We start from the raw sequence: 15,315 nt of genomic DNA, 5'->3' as shown, positions 1-15,315 counted from the left end.
TTCTGGACTCTTCTGCCTTCACTGACAAGGGAAGAATAAGGTGTACACACTTGGGCTTCAGATTTGTATGGAGACAAAATTTATTAGAACAGGAAGCAAAAAACAACCAAAAGTGGAGGGGAGCAGTGTGGGAAAGAACCACATGTTGACGTTCCTCTGAACACTTACAAACTCTCCTGTTTTTCTTCTTCATCTCTAGTCACGAAAGTGGCGGATTTGTTTAATCATCTATTTCTGATCTCTTTACACTCTCGGGGAATGTAAGGGGTCAGTAGACTTCCTCTGAAGCCAGAGTTGGGGTGTGCAAGTGTGTGGTGACCACATTTGTCTTCTCGTGGCTATTGAGATGAGTTTTGTTACTAATGACTTACTCATCCTCCCTGCAGACATAGGGCTTCTCCCCCGTGTGTGTCCTCTGGTGACTGAGGAGGATTGACTTCTGACTAAAGCCCCGCCCACACTCCCTGCAGTCATAGGGCTTCTCCCCTGTGTGTGTCCTCTGGTGTCTGAGGAGGATTGACTTCTGGCTAAAGCCCCATCCACACTCCCTGCAGACATAGGGCTTCTCCCCCGTGTGTGTCCTCTGGTGACTGAGGAGGATTGACTTCTGGCTAAAGCCCCGCCCACACTCCCTGCAGTCATAGGGCTTCTCCCCTGTGTGTGTCCTCTGGTGACTGAGGAGTGTTGACTTATGGCTAAAGCCCCGCCCACACTCCCTGCAGACATAGGGCTTCTCCCCTGTGTGTGTCCTCTGGTGACTGAGGAGTGTTGACTTATGGCTAAAGCCCCGCCCACACTCCCTGCAGACATAGGGCTTCTCCCCTGTGTGTGTCCTCTGGTGTCTGAGGAGGTGTGACTTCTGGCTAAAGCCCCGCCCACACTCCCTGCAGTCATAGGGCTTCTCCCCTGTGTGTGTCCTCTGGTGACTGAGGAGTGTTGACTTATGGCTAAAGCCCCGCCCACACTCCCTGCAGACATAGGGCTTCTCCCCTGTGTGTGTCCTCTGGTGACTGAGGAGTGTTGACTTATGGCTAAAGCCCCGCCCACACTCCCTGCAGACATAGGGCTTCTCCCCTGTGTGTGTCCTCTGGTGTCTGAGGAGGTGTGACTTCTGGCTAAAGCCCCGCCCACACTCCCTGCAGTCATAGGGCTTCTCCCCTGTGTGTGTCCTCTGGTGTCTGAGGAGGTGTGACTTCTGGCTAAAGCCCCGCCCACACTCCCTGCAGTCATAGGGCTTCTCCCCCGTGTGTGTCCTCTGGTGACTGAGGAGGGTTGACTTATGGCCAAAGCCCCGCCCACACTCCCTGCAGTCATAGGGCTTCTCCCCTGTGTGTGTCCTCTGGTGTCTGAGGAGGTGTGACTTCTGGATAAAGCCCCGCCCACACTCCCTGCAGTCATAGGGCTTCTCCCCTGTGTGTGTCCTCTGGTGACTGAGGAGGGTTGACTTATGGCCAAAGCCCCGCCCACACTCCCTGCAGACATAGGGCTTCTCCCCCGTGTGTATCCTCTGGTGTGCAGTAACATCTGACATACCACTGAAACCTTGCCCACACTCTCCATAGTTGGCTTTTGCAATTCTTGAGATTCCCACCCCCACAAATAATTTGCCTGTGTCCACTGGCTTCACTTTCTGGCCTGTTCTGGACTCTCCTTCCATCATTCTTTCTTCCACTCTAGAGCTCCCCATTTGTCCTTTGGGTGGGTAAGAAAAGGCCCTTGCAATCTCCCTCTGCCATGTCCTTGTATTCAAGAGTTTGGACCTTTCTTTGATCTCTTGACCTTTGGTTTTGTCATTAGAGTTGCATGGATCAAAATATTGCTGCTCCTCTTTCTGTTTCCCCGGGCAGGGATTCTCTGGTTGGAGGAGTTTTCTTGTAGATGTTCCTGGGAAGTTCTGAGAGGAATGATTGCGTTCCACATGACGACTGAGAAATTTCTGACTTGAGAAGGCCAGGCAGCATGAGGGACATGGATGAATCTCTGGCTTTGGTTCTGAAAGAGAAAGTTTTTGGTCAGGGTAGATGTTTTGGTCAGGCCTTACCACATATGAAGTCATGAAGATCAAATGAAGAACCAATCATTCTTCATAGGTTAACAATGCAAGCTCGCTCCCACCAAGTGCTGGATGGACCTTTACAGTCCATTTTTCCATTCCACTTTTATTCACTACATCTTACAAAATCCAGAAATCCCACGTCTTGGGCCTTTTCTGTATATTAGCCAGGCTAGGTAACCTCAAGCAGCATCAGAGGCAGTGTCATTCCTCACACAGATGGAACTGCAGTGACCTTTCCCCCACACTACAGGTATCTTCCAAGTCCTCTAAAACCCTCCCTGATCACCCTCTGCCACATCTTTCCTCCCTGGTCCCTGGGCACTTTCACTGACACAAGGTCTTCCGCTATTTTATTCTATTAAAAAATAACACTCTTGATGACTTAGGTAAGATTGTCCTTAGAGACTTCCAAAGAGGGGAAAAGAATGATTAGGAGCACTCAACCTGGAGATCCACAAATGTGGTTAAAGAGAAGATGTGTGAGCAAATCTGAATTTGAGACTCCTTGTTCAAAATGACATATTTAATGGAGGACTGTTATGTGCTTGGTTCTTCATCAGAAAGTGGGATTCAGGTTGGCCAGCACAGAACGGTCCAGGTCCCACTGACTAAAGGGCCTGCTGCCCCAACTAGGTGCATGGGCTGCTTTTATTTCAGATTCCACAGATCATAAAATGAGAATATGCTCTTTCTCAGGCTGCATATCAGGTATTTATGCTTGATTTACTTCATTCAGTCTGAGCCCATTTCAAATACAATAGGAAATCTTGTTTCAAAAAATATCCCTAATCAGGCTTACCTCCGTGCTCCCCCCTTCATCCTGTCACCGTTCCCTCTCACCCAGAAACTGGAGTAGCTCTGAGGGGATGACCAACTGCAGTCTGTTTTCCAAAAATGAGCCAAAGCTTAAGTCTTTCTGGCCTCAGGACCTATGCACTAGCTGCGCCCAGTGCCCAGAACCCTTTCCCCACAGGCACGTGCACTTCTCAAATGTTGTCTCCTGAGAGAAACCTTCCCTGACAGTCCCCTGCCACACTCTACCCCAGGTACTCTTCCTGGATTCAGTTTCTTCAAAGCACTAATCGCTGTCTGATATTACGCATATGTCTGTATGTGTTCATACGGTTCCCTAATTTACATGTCATCTGTTCAAGAGTAGTTTTTCTGATTGTCTTGATCAACTCGTATTTACACTTCTTGCAACTTTTACTACATCTTAAAAAATCCAGAAACCCCACATCTTGGGCCTTTTCTACATATCAGCTAGACTAGGCAACCTCAAGCAGCATCAGAGGCAGCGTCTATGTGCAACGTCATCTGGCACAGAGTAGGAATTCACATGGCAGCTAATTGAGATAATGAATGAATGAATAACAACACATGAATATCATTAAGAAATGAAAAGGAATGCCAGAAGAAACTACCTTGTTGGGAGAGCTGGAGGTGTTTGAGACCTTGATTTTTGTCTTTATTTTGTGCATGAAGTACTTAGAATATAAAATCAAAAATTTTAAAACATAAAAGTAATTCCAAAGAGGCAAAGGTGTGTAACATGAATCTTTAATCTTGGAAGCCACTGATCTGAAATTTTACTGACTTTAGATGTCATTTTACTCTACATAAGAGTTAAATCACGAAAATTCTCAAGGATAATTCTTTCTTGTCCTTTTAAAAGAGTAATAGTGATGCCTACCTCTCCCTGCCATGAGCTCTTTCTTCCACTTGCTGCCCCACTTGATGCCCAGTTCCTGGCCGTACTCATCCCCATACCAGACTAGCAGTTCACAGCCTGGCCTAATGACTTGGCAGGTTCTATAGAAGATCTGCCTGTGGTACTGGAAGGCCACAAGGTTCTGCTCCTCATCATCCCGGGCACAGTTCACATACCTGGGGTCAAGGCAGTAAAGGGAAAGAAAAGAGGCAGTGAGTTCTCAGTATCTGTCAGATCCAGGTCTGGCCCATCACCTGCTGGTCTAGGCCTCCGTGGTCTAGTGCTGACCACTCCCCGCTAACTCCTCTGGGAGCCTTCTGTTCTTTCCTAAATCTCTTTCACAAGGTCATATGAACTTACGATTCTGACTACAGTGCTCATGCTGCCTGGAATGTGTCCCTGCCGTGCGCAATCAACCATTTTTTCAAAGCCCAACTCTGGACTTACCTCCACCTTGATTGACCATAAAACACATTAATGCCTAGCTTCTCTAAACTCTAAATTAATTCTGTTTTATGCCACAGAACTTGGTGCTTGATCATGTACTCTGCTTCTAGATTAGCGTACATCATTCTACGTTCAGCCCTAGTCCATCTTGCTTTGAGAGGCCTTCCTCAGTCATCCTACAGTTCACCCAGGTGCCGTTCACCTGCCTTTCCCAGGTTTCCAGAGAAACTTAGAAGCCTCTTTCTCTTGGCCCGATAACAGAACAGTAATAGTTTATTCATTTTTCGATTCTCTGGTAAAACGAGAGCCCACTGTGAAAAGGGGCTGGGTCATCCTGCAGCTCACGTCTCCTTAGGCTTCGGTTTTAATTTTACTCAGGCCAGGCTGCCCTCACAGATTAAAGGTCCTTTGTTTTGGGTTGTCTTGGTAATGTGTGCTTCTAAAAAAATAAGAAAATTGTGGTTAAATGTTCCTATAACCAATGTTACATGTCTGTCTGCAATACATCCTCCACATAGGACATGGGTTGTATGATCCGTTCAAGTATGAACTTCACTTCCTAACCTGGAACATACTAAGTGCTTAATAAATGTGGATTACATAAATTAAAGCATGAATGCAGTGTCCCCGTGAATCTAGGCTTCTCAAGGTTTATCTTGGTGCCTCAATTTTGTCTAGCATACAGATTTATGTTTTGATACCAATAAATCATAATATCTATATTTTTATCTTTTATTTCTAAATGTTGATGGTATAAAACAGCACTGTGTGGAGAAAATAGAAACACGGAATGTGAAAATCATTGAGGGCGCCATGATGAGAAGGAAGGAAATCCGGGATTGTGAGAGAGGAAGGTTGGTTCTGAAACTCAGAGAGCTCCTGGCCTTACCTCATCCAGTTGGCCCAGGATTTATCCTTTCCATCCACATACTCATAGCAGTTTCTCCCTTTGGTGATCTGAGTTTCAGAAAAATAAGGTAAAGGCTTTTTAGAGAGTAAAAATCAGAAGAATTATTTTACTCCATGTCATCAGTGTGGCCTTTGGGCCTGCATGGCTTCAGCTGCCAGTTGAGACCACATGGTATGCACCGTAGTCATCATCCGCACATCTGAGTTGATTCATCCAGTCAGAGCAGAAGCCCCAGAAGGGAGGATGCACTTGTTGTCTTTGTACCACTCTGCTCCCACATACCCTCTGATCTCTAAATAGAAGTTCCATGTTCATACAAAGACCCTTGAGTACACAGAGCTAACCAAGTTATCTCTGCCTATAACCTAACGTGAAGATGGTACTGTCCCAGCAAAGGCATAGAAGGGATGTGGGAAGACAGAACAGGGGAAATGGCAGGTAATTCTTACCAGCCAGGAGTATCCACTGTTGGCTGCCTCTTCGTCTTCTGTAATTCGGCCCTCATAGGGTCCAAAGTGCAGACCCAGCGGCAGATCGGAGGCCTCATTCCATACTCCAAGCCCAGCCTGAGGGATGCCTGATGGCCCAATTCTCAGCCCATGGGGCAGGCTGAGAGCTGCATGGTTGGGATGCCCCTTGTCCACTGCACTGTCCTTCACAAATGTCGGGGGCCCGTGAGCAGCGCAGCTGTCAATGAAGAAGTTCTGACACATCTCACAATCTGGAAGTGAGGGCAGCAGGGATTAGGAAAGTTATAATCCAAGTTCCTTGATATAAGAACTTCAGAAAGAGCTCGGCACTCACATTACTTAGCCCCAGTCCTGTACTCTAACTCATTAGAGTAAGAGAATGATTTGGGGGCCAAATGATGAAATTATTGTACCAGGACATAACAGCCAACTGTGTGAGTGGCCAAGAGGGTCACTTACAGAGGTAGTCGTCATCCTGGGGCTCGCTGACCTCTTTGTATGCATGACCCTTTCTTTCTCGCAGGCTATACATCTGTCCTTCAGTCTCCTTCCTCCTGAGTTCTAGGTTGGAGAAAAGGAAATGGGTAAAATTGGGAGTCTGGGGTGTTTGTTCCTGTTTCATAAGAAAATGTGAAATCTCCTGCCATCAAATGAGCATCTACCTTGCTACATATTCCAGTCCCCCCTCTTTACTGCTTCGGAGGGACTTAGACCCCACACCCACACTGACTGCAGATGCCTATTCAATTTTTTTTTTTCTTTTTTTGAGACAGAGTTTCACTTTTGTTACCCAGGCTGGAGTGCAATGGTGCGATCTCGGCTCACCGCAACCTCCTCCTCCTGGGTTCGGGCAATTCTCCTGCCTCAGCCTTCTGAGTAGCTGGGATTACAGGCACGCGCCACCATACCCAGCTAATTTTTTGTATTTTTAGTAGAGACGGGGTTTCACCATGTCAACCAGAACGGTGTCGATCTCTTGACCTCGTGATCCACCCACCTCAGCCTCCCAAAGTGCTGGGATTACAGGCGTGAGCCGCTGCGCCTGGCCTATTCAATTTTAGTTCTGACCGTTCCCATTATCTCATTAACCTCCCCAACCTTTCTACTTGTAAAATGTTTCATTCATGCATTTAGTCCTTAAGAAAATATTTCTTTTTTTTTTTTTTTTTTTTTTTTTGAGACGGAGTTTCGCTCTTGTTACCCAGGCTGGAGTGCAATGGCGCGATATCGGCTCACCGCAACCTCCGCCTCCTGGGCTCAGGCAATTCTCCTGCCTCAGCCTCCTGAGTAGCTGGGATTACAGGCACGCGCCACCATGCCCAGCTAATTTTTTGTATTTTTAGTAGAGACGGGGTTTCACCATGTTGACCAGGTTGGTCTCGATCTCTCGACCTTGTGATCCACCCGCCTCGGCCTCCCAAAGTGCTGGGATTACAGGCTTGAGCCACTGCGCCCGGCAAGAAAATATTTCTTGAGGGCACATTACATCTTAGGCATTGAATAAAGCCTGGACATACAACACTAAGAAAATACGGTCTCTACAGGGGATCTTCTATAAACTAATAGACATTTTATGGAAGAGGAAATGCAGAAATGCACAAAGGAGTATCTATTATCAGAGAGGTACTTATCGAACACTTTGCATGTATCAATTCATTTATATTTAATTATTTCAAACAATATATGAACTATATGTACTTGATCTCGTTTTACAGATTACCATTCAAGAGCTCAGAGATTTTATAAGATTTGCCCAGGGCCCCAATGCTTCTGTGTGGATTATAACCCAAATGAGTGACTTCAAAATTAATGTTCTTACATGCTATTCAACACTGTATCCAAGGCTGGACATGGCGGCTCAAGCCTGTAATCCCAGCATTTTGGGAGGCTGAGGTAAGCAGGTCACTTGACCAGGAGTTCGAAACCAGCCTGGCCGATACGGCAATACGCTGTCTCCACTAAAAATACAAAAATTAGCTGGGCTTTGGGCCGGGCGCAGTGGCTCAAGCCTGTAATCTCAGCACTTTGGGAGGCTGAGGCGGGTGGATCACGAGGTCAAGAGATCGAGACCATCCCAGTCAACATGGTGAAACCCCGTCTCTACTAAAAATACAAAAAATTAGCTGGGCATGGTGGCACATGCCTGTAATCCCAGCTACTCAGGAGGCTGAGGCAGGAGAATTGCCTGAACCCAGGAGGCGGAGGTTGCGGTGAGCCGAGATCGCGCCATTGCACTCCAGCCTGGGTAACAAGAGCGAAACTCCGTCTCAAAAAAAAAAAAAAAAAAAAAAAATTAGCTGGGCTTGGTGGTGCATACCTATAATTCCAGCTACTTGGGTGACTGAAGCACGAGAATTGTTATTACCTGGGAAGCAGAGGTTGCAGTGAACCAAAATCACACCACTGCACTCAGCCTGGGCGACAGAGTGAGACTCGGTCTCAGTGAACAAATAAATAATTTTAACAAAATGCTGCATCTGACTTCTGGTCTCACAATTGAGTCCAGCTTAAGCCCAGGCTATCCAAACTCTACCCCACATATGCAGACCATACTCATCAACCTTTCTAGAGGACATAGAGGGATTAAAGTCCCTCTAAATATTTTTTCTTACCCGGTTTTACTCTAGAGTGCTGTCCAGAGGTACTCGCTTCTCCAGGAGGGGACACTGGTCTCTGAGCCTGCTCTGAGCCACTTGTATTCAGTACATTTGCCGTTCCTGACAATTTCTTCAAACTAGATTCATTACTGAATGACGCCTTGGGCATTCCCTTGAATGTGAGTCACATATTAAACAACAACATGCATTTCTTTAGTTCCTTAAGGCTTGCAACGTTTTTTCATATGCATGACTCTAGTTAATGCTCCAAACCTTGGAAATACCTAGAGTATCTAAATACTAGAGGGAAAAGAGAAGGTCTAAGTGGGTAGTGAATCTGGGACTATAACCCATGTCTTAAGGCTCTTTCCTTCAACTTTCTCTCAAAATTCTCTATAGAAGTTAAAGGGAGGGAGGAAGAAAACTTGGGAAGACTATCTGGAGAATCAACAGGTCTGTGAAAGAAGAGGGTAAGGGCTAACAGAGAGAAAGAGGGAATCTTCTATAAACTAGTAGACATTTGATGGAAGGGGAAATGTGGAAAAACACAGAGGGACAAGGCACATCTGGAAAATGAGGTAAAAGAGCAGTAAGGTTGGGAACAGAACAGAGATCACTGGCAAAAATATATCTAGACAACTAAGAAAGTGATGTCAGAGTTGTACATTGCCATATCTTGGAAAGAATATTTGGTTTTGGAATTACTTAGTTCCTATATCAGTTCTGCTTGTCTGCTTGAATAAGGGTGTATTGTTAGCTAATTATCTTTAGTTTTCCAATCCAGAAACTGGCATACATGCTAATTTTTTTGAGACGGAGTCTCACTCTGTTGCCTAGGCTGGAGTGCACTGGCATGATCTCAACTCACTGCAGCCTCTGCCTCCCATATTCAAGAGATTCTCTGGCTTCAGCCTCCTAAGAAGCTGGGATTACTGGCACGTGCCACTACACCTGGCTAATACTTATTTTATTTTATTTTTTGGTGAAATGGAGTTTTATTCTGTCACCCAGTCTGGAGTGTTGTGGTGTGATCTCGGCTCACTGCAACGTCCACCTCCCAGGTTCAAGCAATTCTCCTGCCTCAGCCTCCTGAGTAGATGGGACTACAGGTATGCACCACCATGCCCAGCTAATTTTTGTATTTTTATTAGAGACAGGGTTTTGCTAGGTTGCGCAGGCTGGTCTTGAACTCCTCACCACAATTGATCTACCCATCTTGACCTCCTGAAGTGCTGGGATTATAGGTGTGTGCCACTGTGCCTGGCCCATGTTAATTAATTAATTAATTCATTCTTTCTTTCTTTTGAGAGGGAGTCTTGCTCTGTTGCGTAGGCTGGAGTGCAGTGGCACAATCTCAGCTTACTGCAGCCTCTACCTCCTGGATTCAAGCAATTCTTCTGCTTCAGCCTCCTGAGTAGTTGGGATTGCAGGCATCCACAACCACGCCTGGCTAATTTTTGTAGTTTTAGTAGAGATGGGGTTTCACCATATTGGCCAGGCTGGTCTCAAACTCCTGACCTCAGGTGATCTGCCCACCCTTACTTCCCAAAGTGCTGGAATGACAGGTGTGAGCCACCAGGCCTGGTGCTAATTCTTAATATTATAGGGAATATGAAAGATAATAATGTTCACCAAAGTGTTTCACGAGCTACTTAATACAGCGTGAATGTGAGAGTAATAATTTTTTTTGGCTTGGTATGGTGGTGCACGCCTGTAGTCCCAGTGCTTTGGGGGGCTGAGGCAGGTGGATCACCTAAGGTCAGGAGTTTAAGACCGGCCTGGCCAACCTCACCTCTACAAAAAATACAAAACACGGCCGGGCGCGGTGGCTCAAGCCTGTAATCCCAGCACTTTGGGAGGCCGAGGCGGGTGGATCACGAGGTCGAGAGATCGAGACCATCCTGGTCAACATGGTGAAACCCCGTCTCTACTAAAGATACAAAAAATTAGCTGGGCATGGTGGCACGTGCCTGTAATCCCAGCTACTCAGGAGGCTGAGGCAGGAGAATTGCCTGAACCCAGGAGGCGGAGGTTGCGGTGAGCCGAGATCGCGCCATTGCACTCCAGCCTGGGTAACAAGAGCGAAACTCTGTCTCAAAAAAAAAAAAAAAAAAAATACAAAACACTAGCTAGGCATGGTGGTGGGTGCCTGTAATCCTAGCTACTTGGGAGGCTAAGGCAGGAGAATCACTTGGACCCAGGAGGTGGAGGTTGCAGTGAGCCAAGATCACATCACTGCACTCCAGCCTGGGTGACAAAAGTGAAACTCTGTCTCAATAAAATAAAATAAAATAAAATAAAATAAATAATTATTCTCACAGACTGGGTGTGGTGGCTCACATCTGTAATCTCAGCACTTTGGGAGGCCGAGGTGGAAGGATTGCTTGAGCCCAGGAGTTCAAGACCCGCATGAGCCACATGGTAAAACCCTGTCTTTACGAAAAAATACAAACATTAGCCAGGTGTGGTGGTGCACGCTTGTGGTCCCAGCTACTCAGGAGGCTGAGGCGGTAGGATGTCACTAACCTAGAAGATGGAGGTTGCAGTGAACTGAGATTGAGCCATTGCACTCCAGCATGGGTGAAAGAATGAGACCCTGTCTCAAATCCCTGCCCCACCAAAAACAAACAAACAAACAAACAAACAAGCAATTATCTCATAGTCCTGATATCATCTCTACAGTTGAAATCTAACTCAAAGATATTTTCAGCATTCCTTGACCCTGTTACCTATAGTTTATTTCATAAATTTGGAATCACTCATTCAGAAAACACTCAGGAGGCTCTCAGAGGCCCTGAGCCAGGCCTAGGAGTTCTGCGAAGAATCAGGTATGGAACAGACTCCTGAAGAGCTCACAGCACAGAGACAGCAGGCAGGCTAAACAAATGATTCCAGACAGCATGAGAGTTCCCTTACTGGAGCCCAGAGGAAGGAGCTGTTACTGCCTTCTACAGGAATGAGCATTTGAAATCAGTTCCAGAAAATATTTTTTCTTAATAGGTGTAACCTATATGAAGTCCTAAACAATTTTCTTGTTTGTTGTTTCTCAGTCTTCAAACTTGAAACTCCTCAGGGCTAGAAGCTGCTTCCTCTGATCAGAATGGGTCCCTAATGAGGGGAGGGACCCTATCTCCTTCTGGGACCATCACAGTATGAATTGTCTATTTACTTGGAAGCTTCCCTTAATCAGAGTGTTTTAGTGCAAATCTCACTGTACTGTAACAGAGAAAAACTGAGGTTGAAAAGTCAGTTGAATGAATGATGCAAAGATATATGGGTAAGGCAGCATAAACTTTATAAAACTATGAAACTTTTAATGATATTGTAAGTGCTTTAGAGAAGGAGTTTTGGATTAGACTGCATGTGATTCCAGGCCTATAGTTGAACATTTTTATACGTCAGTTTTCTCATCGAGAAAATGGCTATAGTTACAGCAGCTACTTAATAGGAACTATATGTAACGTTGAGTAAGTATGATATGTGAAGTTTATTCATGTAAAATGCTTAAAATAAACTCTTAAATATTGAGAAAATAACACTATAGTAGTGATTATTATTATTGTACTTATTAACTCTTAAAATAATGATGGCCTCAGACATTGTGCAAGAGAGATCAGGAAAGGAAGGCAGTAGTTCTAGGACACTCTGTACATTCTTCTTTTACCTGTGTTGGATCTAGGAGGAAGATTTCTTGTCAGTAGGATTTGGGAAATACTTACCTTCTGGTGTTTACTCTGTTCCACTCTGAAGGCCATCCCAGGAGGTTTGACTAAAAGGTGATGAGAAATCAGTGGTTTGGTTGGTAAATGTTTCCAAACTCTGGAGGTTTTCTTTTTTTTTTTTTTGAGATGGAGTCTTCCTTTGTGGCCCAGGCTGTGGTGCAGTGGCACAATCTCAGCTCATGGCAACCTCTGCCTCTCGGGTTCAAGTGGTTCTCCTACCTCAGCCTCCCAAGTTGTTGGGAACTACAGGTGTGTGCCACCACACCTGGCTAATTTTTGTACTTTTAGTAAAGACAGGGTTTCTCCATGTTGGCCATGCTGATCTTGAATTCCTGACCTCAGGTGATCCACCCACCTTGGCCTTCCAAACTGCTAGGATTACAAGCATGAGCCACCATGCCTGGCTCTGAATTCTGAACCAGATAGTGATGATTCCAAGTATTATCTGAGGGTGATTTGAAAATGTTTTCTGAGGTATCATTAAGGCCTATGCTTCTATTAGGGCATTGCTAATATTCTCAAGATTAAAAAAAAATAGAAGAAACTTCATCTTTGTTTCATCCTGTATTCATAAAGTATCGATTACATTTATTTTTAAAATGTAAATTGGCCTTTCGTGACAAACACATTGAACAACCTCAGAATAGAAGGAAATCACCTCAACATAAAAGGTCACATAAGAAAAGTCCATTTTTAACCTCATAGTCAATGATGAAAAATGAAAGCCTTTCTTCTAAGGTCATAAACAAGGTAAGGATTTCCAGTCTTGCTACTTCTATTCAACATAGTGCTGGAAGTCACAGCCAGAGCAATTAGGCAAGGTAAAGAAATAAAAGGTGTCCTAATTGAAAGAAAGAAGTAAAATTATCTCTGTTTGCAGATGACATGATCTTACATACAGAAAACTATAAAGATTCATTAGCTGGGTGTGGTGGTGGGCACCTGTAGTCCCAGCTACTTGGGAGGCTGAGGCAGGAGAATTGCTTGAACCCAGGACACAGAGGTTGCAGTGAGCCACTCACTTCTCCAGCCTCAGCCTCCTGAGTATCTGGGATTACAGGCACCCACCACCACGCCCAGCTAATTTTTTTTTTGTATGTTTAATAGAGACAGGGTTTCACCACATTGGCTAAGCTGGTCTCAAACTCCAGACCTCACGTGATACACCCGCCGTGGCCTCCCAAAGTGCTGGGATTTCAGGTGCCAGAGGTCACTCTAAATCTTACGGGGGGCTATGCACGGTGGCTTATGGTGGTGTGCGCCACCATGTCACAGCTACTCGAGAGGCTGAGGTGGGAGAATTGCTTGAACCCAGGAGGCAGAGGCTGCAGTCAGCTGAGATTGCACCACTGTACTCCAGCCTGGGTGACAGGGCAAGACTCTGCTTCAAAAATAATAAAAATAAAAAAATAAAAAATCCTGCTTTCCTCTTACCTTGCTGCCTAGGTGTCCATTCTTCATCAGAATCTTCAGTGTCATCCACCTGGAGTTTGATGGCCTGCCTTCGGTGACACATGAAAGCTGGTCGAGTGGCTCTGAGACCTGAAATGAAGCAAAAAGTTTGTTCTAAAAGGGAAGAGCTGGGCAGAGGAACAAAGGGCAGTAGCAATGAAAAGGACCACAAAGCCAGTGCAGCTCAGTCTGAAGAGCTGGCAGAGTCCTGAACAAGGTCAAGATGGGACTTCTGCATGGTCAGTATCCACACTCAGCCCCACACTGACACAAAAGAACACAATTTCCCTCCAGATTTGTCTTCATACAAAAGGGAACTGTGAGCAGATACCACTACCTGAGAACTAAAATGACACAGGACCAAAGACCTGTTTTGTTTCCCAGGTTGGTATGGGCCTAGCACTCTGGTTACCTATAGTAATCAGTGCATTATAGTTCCTTTTCACATTCCTATAGCGAGTTTTCTCCCAGTCTCCCATCTCTGCCCATTCTTCCTTGGAGAAGTATATGGCAATGTCTTTGAAGGCATCTTTGACCTAGAGGAAGTAAGAGAGTCTATCAGTGATTTACTAGTACACGTCGAGTGGGTGCTTTTCCTCTACTCTGTGTGTAGAGCTTGGCCTGGGGCCTCTGGGAGTCTCTGTGAAACATAAAGACTTTCCCTTCTTCTCCAGATTGCATCCTGTTTAACTGAGAAGACACTGAGCATTTTCCTAGCTCTCTGCTGACGCAGAGCAGTCACTGATGCCAGTGTTCTTTTCTCTCCAGCATCCTGGCCAGGACCAGCTGCCCCTGTTCCATGCACATGCAGACAGGGTCACCCAGGGGTACAGGCCAGGAGTCTGCAGCACTCCAGAGACCAGCTCCTGCTATGAGTCTGGCTTCGCCCCCTCCCCACCTCTCACCATAGGCTTCTGCTCTGTTCTCCCTGTGTCTCCTTCTGGGCTCTCCTCTTGGGACCTTTCAGGGCTCATGGTGCTGGGACTGTCTAGAAGGCCCTGCTTCATTTCCAAGTGTGGGAAGGGCCCGATTTTCCCAGCTCCTAAGCCAAAGGCTCCTGTGGAAGGAGAAGGTGCTAAGAGGGGGCAACGGCCCTGACCACTACCCAGAACCAGGTTCTGTCTTCTTCATTTGGCTGGGGTGTTCAGAGCAGGAAGATGTGGGTTACTGGTGAGGTCTTGAGCACCTCAGGGAGGTCTGGGGATGGGAAGGTCTCTACTGGCCATGAACTACCACCTAATGTAAGCTGGATTTTGTTCTTTCAGTTCCGCTGCAGCTTGGCTCATTTGGAGAGGGGGAGCAGGGTGGTACAGGGGCCTGGAGGGTTGTAGCTATGGGTGTTTAAGGGGAGCCCTAAGGTGTGAGAGCCAGATGAGTCCTAAGGGAAACTTGAGGCCCCTGACTGCAGGGACTTGGGTCACACTAAGGAGCAGGGTTTTGTTTCAGCAAGGCAAAATGAACATTTCTCATAGATAGGATTTGGGGATCATAGAGATCCCCAAATCCTATCTATGAGAAATGTTCCTGGGGATTCAGGAAAAATCCAGGAGTAAAGCAGTATGCATCTCTAAGGGGCAGCTCTCTCTCAGGCTGAGATTTGGGGTCCCTCAGGCTGAGGGGATTTGAGGTATCTTAGGCTGAAGAAACTGGGGTTGCTTAGATTGAGGGAATTTGGGGTCTTGAGCTGAGGAGCTTTGGCATCCCTCAGGCTGACAGTTTTTGTGTTTTTTCAGAATGAGATTTGGGGTCTTTTAGGCTGAAATTTGGGGTGCTTAAGTTGACAGAATTTGAGGGGATTTGGGGTTCCTCTGGATGAAAGGATTTGGGATCTTTGAGGCTTGGAAATGTTAAGGAGATTTGGAGTTTCTCCGCATGAAAGAATTTGGGATCTAAGCCGGGCGCGGTGGCTCAAGCCTGTAATCCCAGCACTTTGGGAGGCCGAGGCGGGTG

The 15,315-nt window shown here is 46.0% G+C and overlaps 2 protein-coding genes across 12 annotated transcripts in view; one reads left to right on the top strand and one right to left on the bottom strand.

Moving 5' to 3' along the window:
• Positions 1-15,315, top strand: part of LOC120361815 (mesoderm induction early response protein 2-like) — a 75,591-nt gene that overhangs the window by 9,382 nt on the left and 50,894 nt on the right. For 6 of the 11 annotated variants that reach the window (XR_012518986.1, XR_012518996.1, XR_012518991.1 and 3 more), the window contains exon 2: positions 13,360-13,749. Coding sequence is in view for 3 of the 11 variants with exons in the window: in XM_074405102.1 (XP_074261203.1) it covers positions 13,589-13,604 (16 nt within the window). In the remaining 8 variants the exon portion in view is untranslated. Of the gene's footprint in view, positions 1-7,309; positions 7,488-8,221; positions 8,371-13,359; positions 13,750-15,315 lie in introns of all 11 variants that reach the window. The other 5 variants (XM_074405102.1, XM_074405089.1, XM_074405094.1 and 2 more) reach the window with 3 other exon arrangements.
• LOC101049278 (histone-lysine N-methyltransferase PRDM9) lies at positions 303-14,377 on the bottom strand. The gene is made up of 11 exons (XM_074405071.1): positions 14,271-14,377; positions 13,778-13,901; positions 13,348-13,455; positions 11,911-11,960; positions 8,207-8,363; positions 6,054-6,155; positions 5,574-5,845; positions 5,104-5,171; positions 3,750-3,943; positions 1,470-1,992; positions 303-1,388 (listed from the first exon to the last, which is right to left on the bottom strand). The coding sequence occupies exons 1-11, from the start codon at positions 14,370-14,372 to the stop codon at positions 368-370; spliced, it is 2,721 nt and encodes a 906-aa protein (XP_074261172.1). The 5' UTR covers positions 14,373-14,377; the 3' UTR covers positions 303-367.

This window comes from Saimiri boliviensis, chromosome 1, assembly GCF_048565385.1.
Source record: "Saimiri boliviensis isolate mSaiBol1 chromosome 1, mSaiBol1.pri, whole genome shotgun sequence".
Lineage (NCBI taxonomy): Eukaryota > Metazoa > Chordata > Mammalia > Primates > Cebidae > Saimiri > Saimiri boliviensis.
Note: the sequence above shows the minus strand (reverse complement) of the source record. Positions and strands in the feature narration are given on the sequence as shown.

Excerpts from the sequence above, each read along its gene's own strand:
- LOC101049278 (XM_074405071.1), bottom strand. The coding sequence starts at position 14,372 with ATGAAGCAGGGCCTTCTAGACAGTCCCAGCACCATGAGCCCTGAAAGG. Across the intron at positions 13,902-14,270 it reads GAACAGAGCAGAAGCCTATG|GTCAAAGATGCCTTCAAAGA; the intron begins GTGAGAGGTGGG and ends TACTTCCTCTAG. Across the intron at positions 11,961-13,347 it reads ATGGACACCTAGGCAGCAAG|TCAAACCTCCTGGGATGGCC; the intron begins GTAAGAGGAAAG and ends ATCACCTTTTAG.